Consider the following 17,297-nt stretch of genomic DNA (forward strand, 5'->3'; position numbering starts at 1 on the left):
CATCCAACCTGACAGAGCTTGAGAGGTGAACAGGTGAGGTGAAGAATGGCAGATAATTGCAAAATGCTGATGAGCAAAGCTTGTCGCATCAAACTAAAAAAAGACTTGAGGCTGTTAAGGTGCTTCAGCTAAATATTTAGTTAAGGGTATGAATACTTATGCAATGTACTTATTTCAGTTTTTAATTTTTTATAAATGTACGAAGTTGTGACAATTCTGTTTTTGCTTTGTCAGTATGGTGTATGGAGTGTAGATTGATGTGGAAAAAAAATAATTTAAAGAAGTTTATCATAAGGCAGCAACATAACAAAATGTAAAAAAAAAAATGAAGAGGTATGAATACTTTCACAAGGCACTGTAGCTTTTTCTGTTATCAAATTTCTTTAATAATACACCTCATATATTAAAACAGCTGTGATAAAATCTTACGGGGATTAATTTCTTCCCTTCACCAAAAACATCGAGTGAGACATTGTGAGGAATCATTTGCCCTGTTGGAAGCCCCTCAGATGTTCACATTAACCTCACGGAGAATTAATTACAGCAAGCATATGTGTGACAGGGTGATGTGGTAGAGCCGTACATCTGTTAAAAACTTTAGGAAAACTAATCATGATAATTGGGCAGCTGTTATTTACATTCCTGTGACAGTCAGAATGTGTTTCCACAGAGAAGAAACACAGCAGCTGGGCTGATAAATAGGCATGGTTTTCATGATGGGAGAGGACAGATTGTTCTTAATCTGAGCATCATAATCTAATGATATTGTGTTTTATCATTTTGGTAATTTGGTACTTTACATAAACAAGCATTAAATAATGTGTGATACTGGCTTCTAAAAACTATTTCTTTGAGTTCAGGAATATGATTCATGATCTTAGGGATCTTATCACTAACTACGAGCATGTTCTGAATATGATGTATCACTGAACATGAAAAGCTTATTTTTGATTTTACAGTTCAGAAACACCCTAAGGAATCAGCTGGCCTAGATTTAGTTACTAAACCCACAGACCAATAAATCAGAGTCCTAATAAAGACGTGTTACATTGCATCACAGACTACCATAAAAAGAAGACTGTTTTACAAAGTAATATAACAAAATACATATTAAAGGACTAAATAATATTCATAAACCCCTTAAAAGCAGACAACTTAATTACTGCTTCTATAAACAGCACCTAAAGTATTAAAAGGCTAATGACAGAAAGCAACTTCAAAGCAACTTATCTTTTACGCCACGCTTCATGAGAAATTCATGGTCTGTGTTCAATGTAGTCGAGAAGATCTGAAGGGATTCTCTTTGCTTTTTTCAAAATATTTGTGTCAGGCTGAGAAATACTGAAATAAATTCCACTCGTATGAGACCAGCAATACAATACAACATCTATGCAATGATTTCAAATATTTAACCATGACTTTGTGCTTACTTTCTACTGCAGAATACAAATAAGGGGTCTGTCAATTCTGTTACTAACCTTACATTACACTACTAATCTTAAAATAGTGTACTATTGTATGTTTTGATAATGGTAAGTCAGTTTTTTAATGTATTAAAGACATCAAATGATCCCATGATAGGAAAAGCCCTAAAAGGTCTTACAGTATATAGAACTTTTTTTCTGGCTTATGATTGAACCCTTATGGAACCTTTAATGGAACACTCCACTATTTTTGAAAATAGGCTCATTTTCCAACTCCCCTATAGTTAAACAGTTGAGTTTTACCGTTTTCAAATCCATTCAGCCGATCTCCGGGTCTGGCGGTAGCACTTTTAGCTGTAGCTTAGCATAGATGTAGATAACTTCCAATAAGCCTATTTTAATAATCCCTACTGAAGAGTCAAGTTTTAAATAGGAAAAATATAGAAACTCTTTGGTCATTTTTGAGTGAGATGCTAACGGTCTAATCAGATTCAATGATCTATGCTAAGCTACAGCTAAAAGTGCTATCGCCAGACCCGGAGATCGGCTGAATGGATTTGAAAACGATCTATGCTAAGCTACAGCTAAAAGTGCTACCGCCAGACCCGGAGATCGGCTGAATGGATTCGAAAACGGTAAAACTCAACTGTTTAACTCTACCATAGTGGAGTTGGAAAATTAGCCTATTTTCAAAAATAGTGGAGTGTTCCTTTACAGGGTTCCAAGTCTCATGCGCCCGATAGAACCCTTTAATGTTCTATATGTATTCTTAGAGTGTATGTCTTTAAAAAACATAATCTGTGCTGGTAGGCTGCAGTATCAATGTCAATATGAGAGCAGCTTTGGATGAGATGGTATTCTGAAATACCATCTCATCCAAAGAGATTTAAGATGGCGCCGACGCTGATGGCTGCCTCCGTGGCGTGCTCCGCAGAATTAAAACTCATATATTAGATTCTTCTAGAAAGGGCTTTTGGTAAACAGCCAGCAAGAGCAGTTAATTAGTGTTTGAGGGCCACCATACTTCAACTAAATGAAATGGTTCAACTACAAAGACTGCATGTTTGATTAATATCAATTAGAATAGTCTGCCTGAAACATTAAATTTCTGTAATAGTACCTGTTAGAACAAAACACAATGACAACTCCACACACGTAGAAGGAGGTCAATTGGTTGCATGTAGACGTCTGAACATCAAGCTGAGAAGATTGTTTCCTTTTGAGCAATGGAAGGATAATTATCAAGTAGAGCAAACTCAACAATACTTCTCTAAGTCACTATCATTTTAATTAATAATCCATTCAGATGTGTATATGTGTATCTATCTATCTATCTATATGTCATACATGTATATATTTAAGAAATATATGTAATATATTATATATGTCATATATAAATATGAATACATACAGTGGGTACGGAAAGTATTCAGACCCCCTTAAATTTTTCACTCTTTGTTAAATATTTCTTAAATATATTCATGTACGTGTGTATTTATACTGTATATACATATAAAAATACCCAGCACCCACACATATATAAACAAACTATTATGGATGAGATTAATCTATCTATCTATCTATCTATCTATCTATCATTTTGGCTGACCATCGATATTAAAAATCTGACCAATAGCCTGTCATCTTGTGCATACTGTGGCTATTTCTGGATGCGTCCTCTATTCATAACTAAGTGAAGATATGATAAGGTCCGGCCTTTTTTAAGCCTGCAGAAGGAAGCTCAGTATCAAAGCCAACTACTATAGTATATGAATGTTTTAGGCGAGTCTAAAGAATAAGAACCCTCTCTCTCCCTCTAATAGTTTGGCGCTGCTTGCTTAGCGGCTGTTCCATCACTTATTCATACAGCTCATGATTCTTTTAAATGACTCTGTGACTTTAAGACAGATGCTTCACAGAGCACTTTAATCATCCACTTTTTCCATATAAAGGTGTGGGTGTAATGAAGCATTAAACTCAATATTAATGCAGATCATTCAGGAAATAAGGCAGATAGGAGGCAGGGCTTTTCTACTGTACACATCTCTCTCTCTCTCTCTCTCTCTCTGGTGCATGCTGGGAGTTTGTGGAGGAGCTGAGCGCGTGTTGAGAGCGTTGCTGAGAGTGATTGTGAATAATCTTCAGTGTCTTTATTTATATATATATTTTTTCTCTTTTCTTCTTTTCCCCTCGCTGTTTGTTTTGTTTTATTTATTTATTTATTTTATTTTCAGTGTAGGAAGAAAAGTTTTTTCGTGTGTGTGTGTGCGCGGTTTGTAGTCGCCGGTATGGCGACTGCTCACGCGCAAGGAACGCCAGCTCTGTCACTCCGAAATGGCTGCAGGTGTGTACCTGAGCCCGGGGTGACAGTGGAGGAATTGCTCGTGATTATTGGTCAGAAACTTGGTTTTGAAAACATCGTCTCGGCTTCACGGATGAACAAAGCGGTAGTCGTGTTTTTAAAATCTGAATCACTCGTCAATGAGTTGACTGTGAGTGGAATATGGGTGAAGGAAACTTTTGTTCTGGTAACCCCGCTATCTGCTCCAGCAACTAAAGTAACTGTTTCTAATGTTCCCCCGTTCATATCTAATGAAGCTATTGTGAAAGAGTTAGTGAGATATATAAGTGTTAATATTTATTTATTGATTTAATGTTTTTTTTTTATTTTTATTATTTTTTTTATTTTTTTTATTTATTTATTTATTTTTTCTTTCCTGCTCTATGTATATATGTATGTGAAAAATGTAAATATATGTATGTTAGAATTGTTGTTATTATTATTATAAAAAAAAAAAAAAAAAGAAGATATAGGTCATTTCTCTCTCTCTCTCTCTCTCTCTCTCTGCCAGCAGTCTTCTTCTAAGCATTAACTTGCATGTCACAGACAATAACACTGCCACTGAAAAAAGTCTCATTACCTGAAAGGGAGAACTTTATTAGGGAAATGTGCTTCCTGTTTTGTTCAGTAAAGTTTTATGAGGCCACCCTTTTGCATATGATACAAAGATATTTTATAGAGAGGAAATTTAATGTAGTCTTTGATTTAATAGGACATTTTTTATGTTAACAGGTTCTTTTACATCTGTTTTTGTGTTAAAGGGATAGTCCAGCCAAAAATGAAAACTCTGTCCTCATTTACTCACCCCCATGTGATTTCAATCCTGTATGACTTTCTTCGTTTCGGGTCCCATTGACTTCCATTATACTTTTTGTCCATACTATGGCAGTCAAACCATTTGATTCCATTTGAAGAAATGCATTTGGAACAACATGAGGGCAAGTAAATGTTGACAGAATTTTCATTTTTGTATGATCTACCCTTATAATTTCTCCTGGGGATTTGTTAAAATGACAGCATATACTACATCTCCAGAAACTGATACTTTTCAGCATTTTATGGAATCAGACTTTGCCAAGTCAAGCATTATGTTCAGATTATTTTTTGCCTGCTATGTTTATTAATTATGAACAAAATATAAACCAACAAATAATTAGGTAGTGTTGTTCAGTTTGGCAGAATGTGATCGCACCTCCAAACATTAATTTAATCTACAGTTCAGAGATTCATATGTATGTTCTGGGAAAACCAATGGCACACAAGCCTGTGTATATCTTCCAACTAGTTTTTAATTACACAATTATGCAGAAAATCTACATTCTGCTTGAAACAAATGCCACCCAGAACAGAAATGCTGTCAAGCACTCTTCCTTCTTAGGATTGATATTTCAAACCGGAGCCCTCTGTGATCTCATCACCGGACAGATCTCAACAAGGCATTTCGGAGCACTTGCAAATATTTGCAGACAGCCGTGTCGCTGATTGCCGTGGCACAGCAAACAGCCATTTCATTCCTGCTGCTCTGTGCCAGCCTCAGTCCTTCAGATTAATGAGGACGGGCCCACGGGGAGCGATGACCAAGCATTTCATTACAGGCTAACAACAAAAGCAAATTCAGCACAGTCTCTCAGAACTGTGATCCCTTCAGACAGCAGTAAACAGTGCCGCATCGTGGAGGGAATTAAGATTTTTTGCAACGCTCCATGCATGATATTACAGGTGCATCTCAATAAATTAGAATGTCGTGGAAAAGTTCATTTATTTCAGTAATTCAACTCAAATTGTGAAACTCGTGTATTAAATAAATTCAATGCACACAGACTGAAGTAGTTTAAGTCTTTGGTTCTTTTAATTGTGATGATTTTGGCTCACATTTAACATCAAGAGGCCACTGACAAGCTTGGTGAGCGAAAAATGTCTTTGCAAACCTCTACCACCCAAAAAGTAATAAAAAAATTGATCAGGGTCTCTTGAGATTAATATATATACTGTATATACACATACACATACACATACACATACATACACACACACACACACACCATATATAAATACACTGACCAAAGGTTTGGGGCACAGAAATGCAGTACAAAAACAGTAATGATCTGAAATATTATTACAATCTAAAAAACTGTTTTCTATTGCAACATATTTTAAAATGTAATTTATTCCTGTGATCCAAAGCTGAATTTTCAGCATCATTACTCCAGTCTTCAGTGTCACATGATGTTTGAGAAATCATTCTAAAATGCTGATTTGGTGCTCTATTGCTCTAATATTTCTTATTATTATCAATGTTAAAAACAGTTGTGCTGCTTAAAATATTTTGGTCAAAACTGTGATACATTTTTTCAAGATTAATGAAAAGTGCAGCGGGATCTGAAATTATAATAAATAATCCAATACCTATATGCATTCAGTAACTATACAGTACAATGCATCTGTTTTCCTGAATAACAATCTTTACAGATATATGCAGGGGAATGGGTGACTTGCATAAGTGCATTAAACATAAAGAGCCACTTAAATGCATTAAATCTTTCTAATTCACATCTAGAAGAGCCTTTGTGATGGCCAAATATGCAGTATTTTTGCAATACATCAGTGAATTACTGTGCTAAGAAGATTTTCTGTGCCTTTAGGTCTGAGTAGTACTGCATCTTTGGTTGTTAAAGCATTGATGTAGAACTCTGTGGAGGCACTAGGATCTCAGTGAACATTAGTCTGCCCCACACACATCAGTACTGCAGTGGAAAGTTAAACACCTCCTATATAACACCCCCCTCTGCAGCTGAGCGCTACTGTGTAGGCGACTCTCTTCCTCAACTCAATCCAGAGACTTACTGATGTACATCTGTAATTTACTGTCAGACAAAATGTGTAAAAAGTGTATCATTAGCTTGTCAATCACTTTTGTGCCTTGTCTACTAAAAAAAAAAGTTATATTAGTACCTAAAATAGTTCACCCAAAAATGAAAGTTTGCTGAAAATGTACTCACCCTCAGGCCATTCAAGATGTAGATGAGTTTGTTTCTTCATCGGAACAGATTTGGAAAAATTTTACATTACATCACTTGCTCACCAATGGGTCCTCTGCAGTGAATGGGATTTATTTCTTACAAACATGCAGCTTTTCACTTAATTGATGGACTGGAGTCGTGTGGATTACTTGTGGATTATTGTGATGTTTCGGCTGTTTGGACTCTCATTCTGATGGCACCCATTCACTGCAGAGGACCATTGGTGAGCAAGTGATGTAATGTTAAATTTCTCCAAATCTGTTCCGATGAAGAAAAACAAATCTACATCTTGAATGGCCTGAGAGTGAGTACATTTTCAGCAAATCTTCATTTTTGGGTGAACTATTCCTTTACAGTATAGTACTTGTATGCATCCTTAAAATACTAAAATGCAACTTTTAGGGGTAGAAAATGTACAAAAGTATACCTTTGAGGGTACTGGCACAATGACAAGCTTTTGTACCTCTGAAGGCCTTTTTCATGGTGTACTGCATTAACACAAGTAACATGCATAGTAGAGCTGTTAAGACAAGCTTAACTATTAATACTGCACAAACGTTTTAAACTTTGATACATAACTAATCTGTTGTGCCATGGACATAAAAGTTACTTGCTAAAGTGCTATTACCTTTCTAAATTATCAGTCTTTCCCATCAAGTTTCCCCGATTTGAGTTAATTAAGTGTCCTTGAGCTGGGAAAAGTGCTATATACTGTAAGTAAAGCTTTAAAAAAAAATTATACTTTTATTCTGCAACAACACATTTAATTGATCAAAAGTGACAGTAAACACATTTATAATGTCACAAAATATTTATATTTCAAATAAAGGCTTTTCTTTTGAATTTTCTATTCAAAGAATCCTGACAAAACACAGTTTCCACAATAATAATAAGAAATGTTAATAATAATCGGAAATGTTTCTCGAGCAGGAAATCAGCATATTAGGATGGTTTCTGAAGGATCATGTGACACTGAAGACTGGAGTAATGATACTGAAAACTCAGCTTAGCATCACAGGAATAAATTACATTTTAAAATATACGAATATGATACTATACCATTTTTACTGAAATTTTGTTAATAAATGCAGCCTTGGTGAGCATGAGAGACTTCTTTCAATAAGATTTTAAAAATCTTACCGACCCAAACTTTTGAACTGTGGTAGTTTAATGTGTTTTGACTACAGAAGCACACAAAAGCATCCCTCAACACCAATCAAAATAGCAATACCCAATACCCAAATAGCACTTTTCAATGCACTCATCATGCTTTTAAGCTGCAATTTAAGGGTAAGAAAGGAAAGGCCTCAAAGAAGAAAACCCCTCAAGCATTAGAACAAGCTTTCAAAGTAATCTGGCCACTGGATACTGACTGTGCAAGAAGTTTGCTTGTCAAACTGTAAGTGCCTTTAATTGCAGTCTAGTTGTATTCAGCAAACACTGTGCTAAATGTAAGGATGGACAGAGGAGGTTCAGTTCACACATTTAGCTGGCCGTTGATGCTCCTCTTTCATATGAAGCCAATTATGATACTATTAGAGAACTTCATTGTGAAAATGGACCCCGTTTAAACAACCTTCATCACTTTCAGCTCTAGTCATCAAAAATCTTGTCTACCTTGTCATTTCCCCCCGTGTTTTTATTTTTATGTTGAAGCCAAATAATGTTTCCACTGAAAAGAGTCAAGAGCAAAATATGTTTCATTAACTGAAATGTCACAGGTAAGAAAAGATAAATTCACACTAAGCCAGCTGTCTTTCTTCACTTAATTACACTGTGTACAGGCTTCAAGGTCACAAAAAAAGTAACTTTGTCATTAATATGCAGGTCTGTGTATATGACATTTATTTGGTTTCTTACCTCCACAGTGAGATCTTTGTAGAACTCCTTGCGACTTTTTAAATCAGTCATTTTTTCCATTAACTTTGATGCCTGAAAGAAAGAGAATCGAGTTCAGTGGGGAAAATATAAGCAGCAGAAACCACTGGGTGGCACTAGTGATCATCTTTTGATGGTCGCACCTGCTGTGTTCAGACTAGGAAGGTACATTCTTAAAGTTTCAGAGATATTTTCTCAAAGTAGACTTCACAGCAAGATAAATTTTTCCGACATCTTTAAATAAAAAGTTTGAGAAAAAACATACGAGTTCACAAACCTAAATTAGACTTAATGGTTTCTAAAAGTTTATAAAAGCACTTTTTATTTTGCCAGTTGTATCCACCAAGGTCACTATTTCAAGAGAGTAATGTTTAAATAAAAAGCATCCCTGAGCTTGTGGAAAGTGCTGTATTAAAAAAAAAAGAATAAATAAGAGAACAGATGAAGTGACATATGCAGACAGAATTTGCTGGCATTACATGCTTTCAGATAACACCACAAAAGCATGTTTCAAGGGTTAAAAGACTTCTGAATCAAATATTTATAGTTCACCCTAAAATGAAAATTGACTCACCCTCTCAGGCCATTCAAGATGTACATGAGTTTGTTTGTTTGCATTTGTCCAAATACAGTATTTGTTTCTTCATCAGAACAGATTTGGAGAAATTTAGCATTACATCACTTGCTCACCAATGGATCTTCTGCAGTGAATGGGTGCCGTCAGAATAAGAGTCCAAACAGCAGATAAAAACATCACAATAATCCACAAGTAATAACCAACACAACTCCAGTTAACATCTTGTGAAGTGAAAAGCTGCATGTTTATAATAAACAAAGCCATTGATAAGACGTTTTTAACTTCAAACCACTGCTTCTAGAGAGTCCTCTATGCATAATACTACTCTGTCCAGTGAAAAAGTCGTCTTGTCTGAATCAGGAGAAAAATATGCACAGATCAAGTACCATTTACAAGCAAAAACAGTCCAAAACAGTTCCAAACAATGTTGTTAGACTTTGATGTAAGAGGACTACAGGGGATGGTCTTTTTCACTAGCTGAAGGAAGTGTTATTATGGATTAAGGACTAGTATTTTCTCCAGAATTGATCAAGCACCATTTACAAGCAAAAACAGTCCAAAACAGTTCCAAACTATGTTGTTAGACTTTGATGTAAGAGGACTACAGGGGATGGTCTTTTTCACTAGCTGAAGGAAGTGTTATTATGGATTAAGGACTAGTATTTTCTCCAGAATTAGCGATTTAAACTTAAAATGCCTAAATGATGGAGTTGTGTCTTACAAACACGCATCTTTTCACTTCACAAGATGTTAATTGATGGACTGGAGTGGTGTGGATTATGGTGATGTTTTTATCAGCTGTTTGGACTCTCACTCTGACGGCACCCATTCACTGCAGAGGATCCATTTTTGAACAAGTGATGTAATCCTAAATTTCTCCAAATCGGTTCTGATGAAGAAACAAATACTGTATTTGGACAAATAATCCAAACATAAAAATGTCTGAATGTCTTTGCATTATATAACAAAAAATATATAAAACAAGGTGCATTTCTAAAAATAAATAAATAAATACAAAATAGCACAAGCACACTTTTCAAGCAAACATTTCACAAACAAAAGATTTGCTGCTGTAGGTTTCAAATGATAAAACAACACTGCTGTTAAAAATTAAAACAAAATTTAGACACTTCTTGGCTGTGAAATGTTAGTGGAGCATGTGCATAGTTAATGTGATAAACTAAACCTGTGGTTACTCTGCTAGGACTCCTGTGTGAACTTGAGAAGAACTTAAATTCACCTTCAGACCATCAGATTAGTAAGATGGATAAGGAATGTTAAGTTAGTTCTAATAAAAGCTTTTGCATAATTTGTTTCCAGATGCCACTTTATCTATATTTTGTGCAACGGAATTCAAACACTTTTAAGTGTATCTTAAGTGTTTACTTTTTGGGGCCCCTGTATGAAGGTTAACAGCATCCTATGATTGTTCACACTGGATATTGATATCCAGCTCTGCATACAGTAAGAACAGTACAATTAATAGTTCACTTTGTGACACTGCCACATAAGGGACATGTTTTTAACATGTTTTGATTTTTTTGTTTGTCTTACTGTTTGTACACCGAACTAATGACAAACATAAACTTCTTTAACAATTTTAAGTCAAAATAGCCAAAGAAAATCCCATATTTTCCACAACATTCAGCTTTTTATAAATTCAGCATGTCTTGTTAACACAAATCAGTGTATTATTATTGTTTAACATTCATTTGTTTAAATAATACATTAAAATAACCAAAATATACATAATTATATGCATATTTAGTCTCTGAGAGGATTGGCTGCGCAGTGCTGTATCTCTATAAAGCCAGAGATGGCATGATGCAGTGAACAGTGAAATACAGAGTCCTACCTTTGCCAGTTTGACTTTATAACGGCATCAGAAAGGACCCTGCTGGAGGAGGGAGAAACATTTATTACTCTCAGCTGTTCGCCGCTCGCACCTGTTTGTTTGACTAAACTTTTAAAAGTACGATTCGTCTCCAAGCTATTTAAACCAGCGGTTAATGAGAATTAGCTTCCTCAGTCATTCAGTCTGCTGCTGTTCCCGCTCCGCGCACGCGCTGCTTCAGTTTCCTGCGCACTTCATTAAGAACAGTCCACTGTCTGTCTCTGTCCACTTCACCTCTCTGATGGCAGGACACGCACACCTGTAGGGTTTTGTTTCTTTACGTGACATAAGAAAGGCTGTTGCAAGATTGATGGTTCTGCAAAATTAATTTTAAATAGAAGAAACCCAGTGTCTTTATGGCAAAATAAACCGCAACACCTTGATCAGAAGTTTTGTTATGACTCTGAACGTGCTTACTTTGCCATAATGCCCCGCTGTATTTTATTATTAATTAGTCTGGTTTGTACGCTGTGCACGAGTAACCTTCATTGGTGACGTCAGATTAAAGTAACGTTAGCCTTTTTTTTTTCTTTTTTTTTTTTTTTGATGGAAAAACAAATTGTGGAGAGCGATCTGCTGCAATAACACAGCGCGAACCAAGTTGTCCCAAAACATGAGAGCACTTAAATAAACGCGTATATGGTCCTGACAGAAAGCGAGTTGACGTACACTACTGTATATTAAGCGTGCGCGCATGCGTCATCCATACGCATAGAAGTTAATAACGTTTTATTGAACCGTTTTGTATTGCTTTGCACTGCATTGTGCTCTGCTGTATATTGCATTGTACCGCATTTCACTGAACTGAGATCAGAATGAGATGACAATTCTATTTGAATGGCCAGGATAAATATTGAAATGTTAAAATCATAGCCTAATCAATAAATGTAACATTTATTTGTTGGTGATAAACTAAACACGAGGAAATGCTATTGCTCAGAGGGTGATTCATAGCTCATGAGACTTTTTAATGGGAGTTCTTATGCAGGTTTAAAAATACATGCGATTTTTTTAAGGAAATAAAACAAACAAATCAGAAAAAAAAAAAAATCTCATTGCCTTCTAGGAGAAGCAATTGAGACTTTTTAGACCTTTGAGAGTTTATAGCTTAAGTTTTATTCACGGGATAGCAGACGAGAAAGGAGAGTTTTTACTAAAATCATCGGTGTTTGTTGGACCACTGTGAACTAGCAAGAATGCAGTATTATTTAGGCTATATATGCAATCGAAGTTATTTAAATGGACTAGTTAGCAAACATTTAGCTACAATGTTGCACGTTTTCCTCTACTTCAATCATTAATAACGTTTTATTTAACAGTTTTGTATTGCATTACTCTGCATTGTATTGCATCCCACTGAACTGTATTGCATTGTGTTGTAGCCTACTGCTTTGCTTTGCTTTGCATTGCAATGCATTGTGTTGTATTATGTCCTGAACACTAAATGCCCAATAAATCAATCCAAAAAAGCAGTGGAAACATGGAATTCCTTTCATGTTGCAATTTATGTGAAGTGATTTTTCCCTGGCAGTGTTAATAGATGCTATTAGTGTGCATATGTAGACTACAGATACCTTTTTGTGGTATTGAATAATTAAATAATCCTTTAATGCTTCATGTACCCTACACGAACATGTATAACTGTTACCGTCTACATTCGTGACATTATTAATAACAATGCGAATGACTGGAGGAATGCGCAGCTTGTGCGCATGCGCGTCAGGACGCAAGACCCTCATCTGAAAAATCTGATGTCATCTTGCCGGCAATATTTTCCTCTCTGTCTGTATATTCAGTTGCAATTGTGTATTCATATTCCACTGCAATACAAACAGCGCGTGTAAATGGTGAAGGGTGTAGATTGTGTGTGCCGTTCGCTCTGTGTGCATCATGCATCTCAATGGAGCAAACAGCAGGTAATCTAGACGGCTTGTTTTGCTGGATGAATTAGGACACAACAGGTTATTGGCATTTATTTAAAGGAGAGAAACACGATGTCTGCGAGGGACAGACTGAAAGAGAAGATGATAAAAGAGAGCGTGACACTGCTGCCATGCTTTTATTTCGTGGAGGTAAGAGACCGTCTGTTTACATTTGCACGTTTGATTTGACAGGTGACAGTTTACGAGATCAGAATGAGATGACAATTCCATTTTTTTCTCAGGTTAAGTATTTAAATGTTACAATCATAGCTGAATTAATGAATGGAACATTTAAATATTTGACTATTTATCTATGGTGATAAACTGAACCTGGGGAAATTGTATTGCTCATAGGATGCTCTTTCATAGCTCATGAGACTTGATCGAGTTCTCCTTTATTGAGGTTTCAAAGTATCAACGTGATCTCAGATGCTCTGCTAAATTCCTTAGGAGAAATGAAACAGAAAAACAGAGGACTGCTGAGAGATTGTTTGAGTTCATATTGTAGGCTAATCATAAGAAAAAGTCTCTATTGAATCTCATTGCTGTCTAGGAGAAACAATCGAGATTTTTAAAAGCTATATAAGCTTAATTTGCCACCAAATAATTTTTTTGTCACAAAAGTATCTGGTGTTGACAAAGTAACAAAGTAGAATGTAAAATAAATGATAAACCTTTTTATTTTTGAAATAATATAAAAAATTACATATATATATATATATATGTATATGTATAGATGTTCGCCCCAGGAGGTGCTGCTCTGCTCTCCATGCATCATGATGGGGTTAGTGGAATATATGTAGGTCAGTGTGACATAAAGAATTGAGGCAGTGCAGCTTTCATACGCACATGCATACACCGACACACGGGATCTAGTACTTAGAAGGAAGATCTAAGCATGCACTCATACATTATGCAGGGCTGTGCTGAATTGGACATTTTCATTCATTTATTCATTCCTCCATTTGCTGTTTTTCTGTGAGCTTTGTAAAATTGTTTGTCAAATACCAAAAAAAGATCAGGATTACCATATTTGAGGGTTTTAGAGATATGAGGCATGTGCTCAGCAGAAACGGCTGGATTTTGTGCTTCTGAAGATATCACTGAAGTTTCATCAGGTCACAGAAACCTCCACATCTCCTCACAAGGGGCAATGCTCGTATCGTAACGGGTTCTTTTCCATCCGGACACCATCTGTACCTGCTGGGATGGTGCCTGTCCCACATAGATCTGAAAATAGCCTCTAAGAAACGCTATCCTCCCCATTTATAGCCATCAATTATTAAGACCTCAGTGTCACCTCTTCTTCTCAATGGGATAATCTTGAAGTCAACATGAAATTGCATTCACAACCCAATTAACTTACGTAACATGATGTATTTCTGATTGAAAATGGATATTCAGTTAGAAGAAATTAGCAGAACTTATTAAAAGTTAATATATTTCTTGTATTAAATTAAACTGGACAATCAAATGACCTTCAATACTCTACATATACACTGTAAAAATGATTTTTGAAGTTGTAAATAAAACAAAAATTACTGGAATAGGTTTCACAAGAAAAGACTATTTCAATCTTTCTACTTCAAAACTCCACAATTAATTTAGTACTAATTCTTCATAATTACATTATTAACAATTTCTGAGTGAAAATAGTTTTTTTTAGTGTATACCCTGATACCATCAATATACCATGGTACCACCACTTTACTTCTTTATATAAAGGCACAGGAAAATGTTCAGAAAAAAATCTTTCAAACAGAATTATATACAACAATCATCTGAAATGCATGCAAAACTTCTTATCTGCATTCAAAGTAAATAGGCTTTGGTTGGGTTTCATCATGTCTTGTTATTCTTTTTGATGGTCATGCCGATGCTCGGCTACTCTTTAAACCTCTACTGTTTGTCCCAAGTGCCAGTGCTTTGGGAGAAAATATGGGTCAGTGCAGGTATCAGTCGGCCACAGCGCAACTCTGCAGAATCAGCACAAAACAGCAGCTGCTTGCTGTATCCATCTGCATATCAAATGCCCGCAAACTGACCCGATCACTCTACTGTAAAAAAAACTTCAGCTGAGAGCTCTTAATTACTGGCTTACAGTGATAAACACGACAAAACAATCTGTCATAAAGAATACTAGATGATCTTGTAAACATATACACATCACTGAAAAAATAGAGTAGCATTTATTTGAAAAAAAGCTAAGAAACTATTTTCACTCAATAATTACTAGTACATTTTATAAGAGTAAATTTAAGAGTAAACTAGTACATTCTTTTTAAGAGTATAAATAGCATTGATGCTCTGCTAAATTCCTTAGGAGAAATGAAACAGAAAAACAGAGGACTGCTGAGAGATTGTTTGAGTTCATATTGTAGGCTAATCATAAGAAAAAGTCTCTATTGAATCTCATTGCTGTCTAGGAGAAACAATCGAGATTTTTAAAAGCTATATAAGCTTAATTTGCCACCAAAGAATTTTTTTGTCACAAAAGTATCTGGTGTTGACAAAGTAACAAAGTAGAATGTAAAATAAATGATAAACATTTTTATTTTTGAAATAATATAAAAAATTACATATATATATATATATATGTATATGTATAGATGTTCGCCCCAGGAGGTGCTGCTCTGCTCTCCATGCATCATGATGGGGTTAGTGGAATATATGTAGGTCAGTGTGACATAAAGAATTGAGGCAGTGCAGCTTTCATACGCACATGCATACACCGACACACGGGATCTAGTACTTAGAAGGAAGATCTAAGCAGTTAAACACGACAAAACAATCTGTCATAAAGAATACTAGATGATCTTGTAAACATATACACATCACTGAAAAAATAGAGTAGCATTTATTTGAAAAAAAGCTAAGAAACTATTTTCACTCAATAATTACTAGTACATTTTATAAGAGTAAATTTAAGAGTAAACTAGTACATTTCTTTTAAGAGTATAAATAGCATTTTAAATGACAGACATTCACACTCAAGTGTGCAATGTGTAGCTTAACAATTGCTTTATAAAATGGTTTCTTTTTTTAATGCATATATAAAACATTTCAATGTAATGTTAAACATAAAAATAATCTGCATGGTTGATCTTAAGGGAATACTGGAATACTATTAAAAAAAAAGGTGTGTTAAGGCACACCAATTCACCCTCAGCTCAAATCACATCACTTATTTTCCACCACTGTATATGAATTTCATAATATTAAGAGAGCTTTGTCTGAGCCCATATAGCTTTTCTGCAATTCTGTGAATCTATCACCATTGGTTTGTATTACTAGCTCACAGGCCTTCAGATATCACCACATAAACATGACCTGAACTCATTATATGGCTTTCTTATACCAAGGATTTTATTTATCTTGTAGGTACTGCCGTGTCTCTGTGTATTTTGTGATCATGACTGGCTGACTGTATGTATATTATCATAGGGACCTGTTATGTGGACAGTGTAATTCTTTGAAAATGTTTGTTGAGTTATGTGATGTTTTTTCCTCTATAACAGCTTCCACTCCTGGTCTCATCTATGGTCAGCGTGTATTTTCTGGAGTGGACGGACATTTTCAAACCGGTCCGCTGGGGTTTCAACTGTCACGACCGCAGTCTGAGTCTGCCTTATATCGAACCCTCGCATGAGGTCATTCCCTTCCTCATGCTCCTCAGCCTTGCTTTCGCAGCTCCTGCTATTACGGTCAGTCTAACCCTCTACCGCTACACACACATATACAAAGTGCAAGATATACTTCTGCTTTTGGATACTGTATATTGGATAGGACACAAACCGTTGGCCTCTTGCTGATGTTACCTGCATATACTGAAGGTGAAAATGTGTCATGACTTGTGTGTATTCAGGCACTTATGATTCACCCAAGCTGGATGAGTACCTGAAGCAACAATCCTATCAAACAATTATTGCAATAATACAAGTCTTGCGGTGCCAGAATTTTGGCTGTCGGCATAAAGTCTGGTCCACTCTGTATCTAATTCTAGCCAAGAAACATTCACGTAGACAGAAATTGCCAGAATAATGTAAAGTGCCCAAGCAAGTTGTATTCAATGGCCCAGATTTTAGTTATTGTTTCCACTTTTCTGTGGATTTTATTTGCATTAAATATATTAGGTATTATATATAATTTTATTATTGTTTGTTATATATATATATATATATATATATATATTAGGGCTGTCATCGTTAACGCGTTAACGCATGCGATTAATTTTACAATCC

The 17,297-nt window shown here is 35.5% G+C and overlaps 2 protein-coding genes across 5 annotated transcripts in view; one reads left to right on the forward strand and one right to left on the reverse strand.

Annotated features, from left to right (window-relative positions):
- The window catches only part of LOC107712819 (phospholipid phosphatase-related protein type 5-like), a 70,533-nt gene extending 58,983 nt beyond the window's left edge, over positions 1-11,550 (reverse strand). Inside the window, exons 1-2 of one of the 4 annotated variants that reach the window (XM_016518164.1) lie at positions 11,096-11,548; positions 8,646-8,717 (exon numbers count right to left, since the gene is read on the reverse strand). In XM_016518164.1, coding sequence (XP_016373650.1) covers positions 8,646-8,705 — 60 coding nt within the window. In that variant the 5' untranslated portion in view covers positions 8,706-8,717; positions 11,096-11,548. Of the gene's footprint in view, positions 1-8,645; positions 8,718-11,095 lie in introns of all 4 variants that reach the window. The other 3 variants (XM_016518165.1, XM_016518161.1, XM_016518162.1) reach the window with 3 other exon arrangements.
- A 1,512-nt stretch (positions 11,551-13,062) lies between these two features.
- LOC107712820 (phospholipid phosphatase-related protein type 4-like) overlaps positions 13,063-17,297 on the forward strand; it is a 19,746-nt gene continuing 15,511 nt past the window's right edge. The window contains exons 1-2 of the mRNA XM_016518167.1: positions 13,063-13,206; positions 16,575-16,760. Coding sequence (XP_016373653.1) covers positions 13,129-13,206; positions 16,575-16,760 — 264 coding nt within the window. The 5' untranslated portion in view covers positions 13,063-13,128. The remainder of the gene's footprint in view (positions 13,207-16,574; positions 16,761-17,297) is intronic.

The sequence above is a fragment of the Sinocyclocheilus rhinocerous genome, unplaced genomic scaffold, assembly GCF_001515625.1.
Source record: "Sinocyclocheilus rhinocerous isolate Xijiao unplaced genomic scaffold, SAMN03320098_v1.1 scaffold1740, whole genome shotgun sequence".
Lineage (NCBI taxonomy): Eukaryota > Metazoa > Chordata > Actinopteri > Cypriniformes > Cyprinidae > Sinocyclocheilus > Sinocyclocheilus rhinocerous.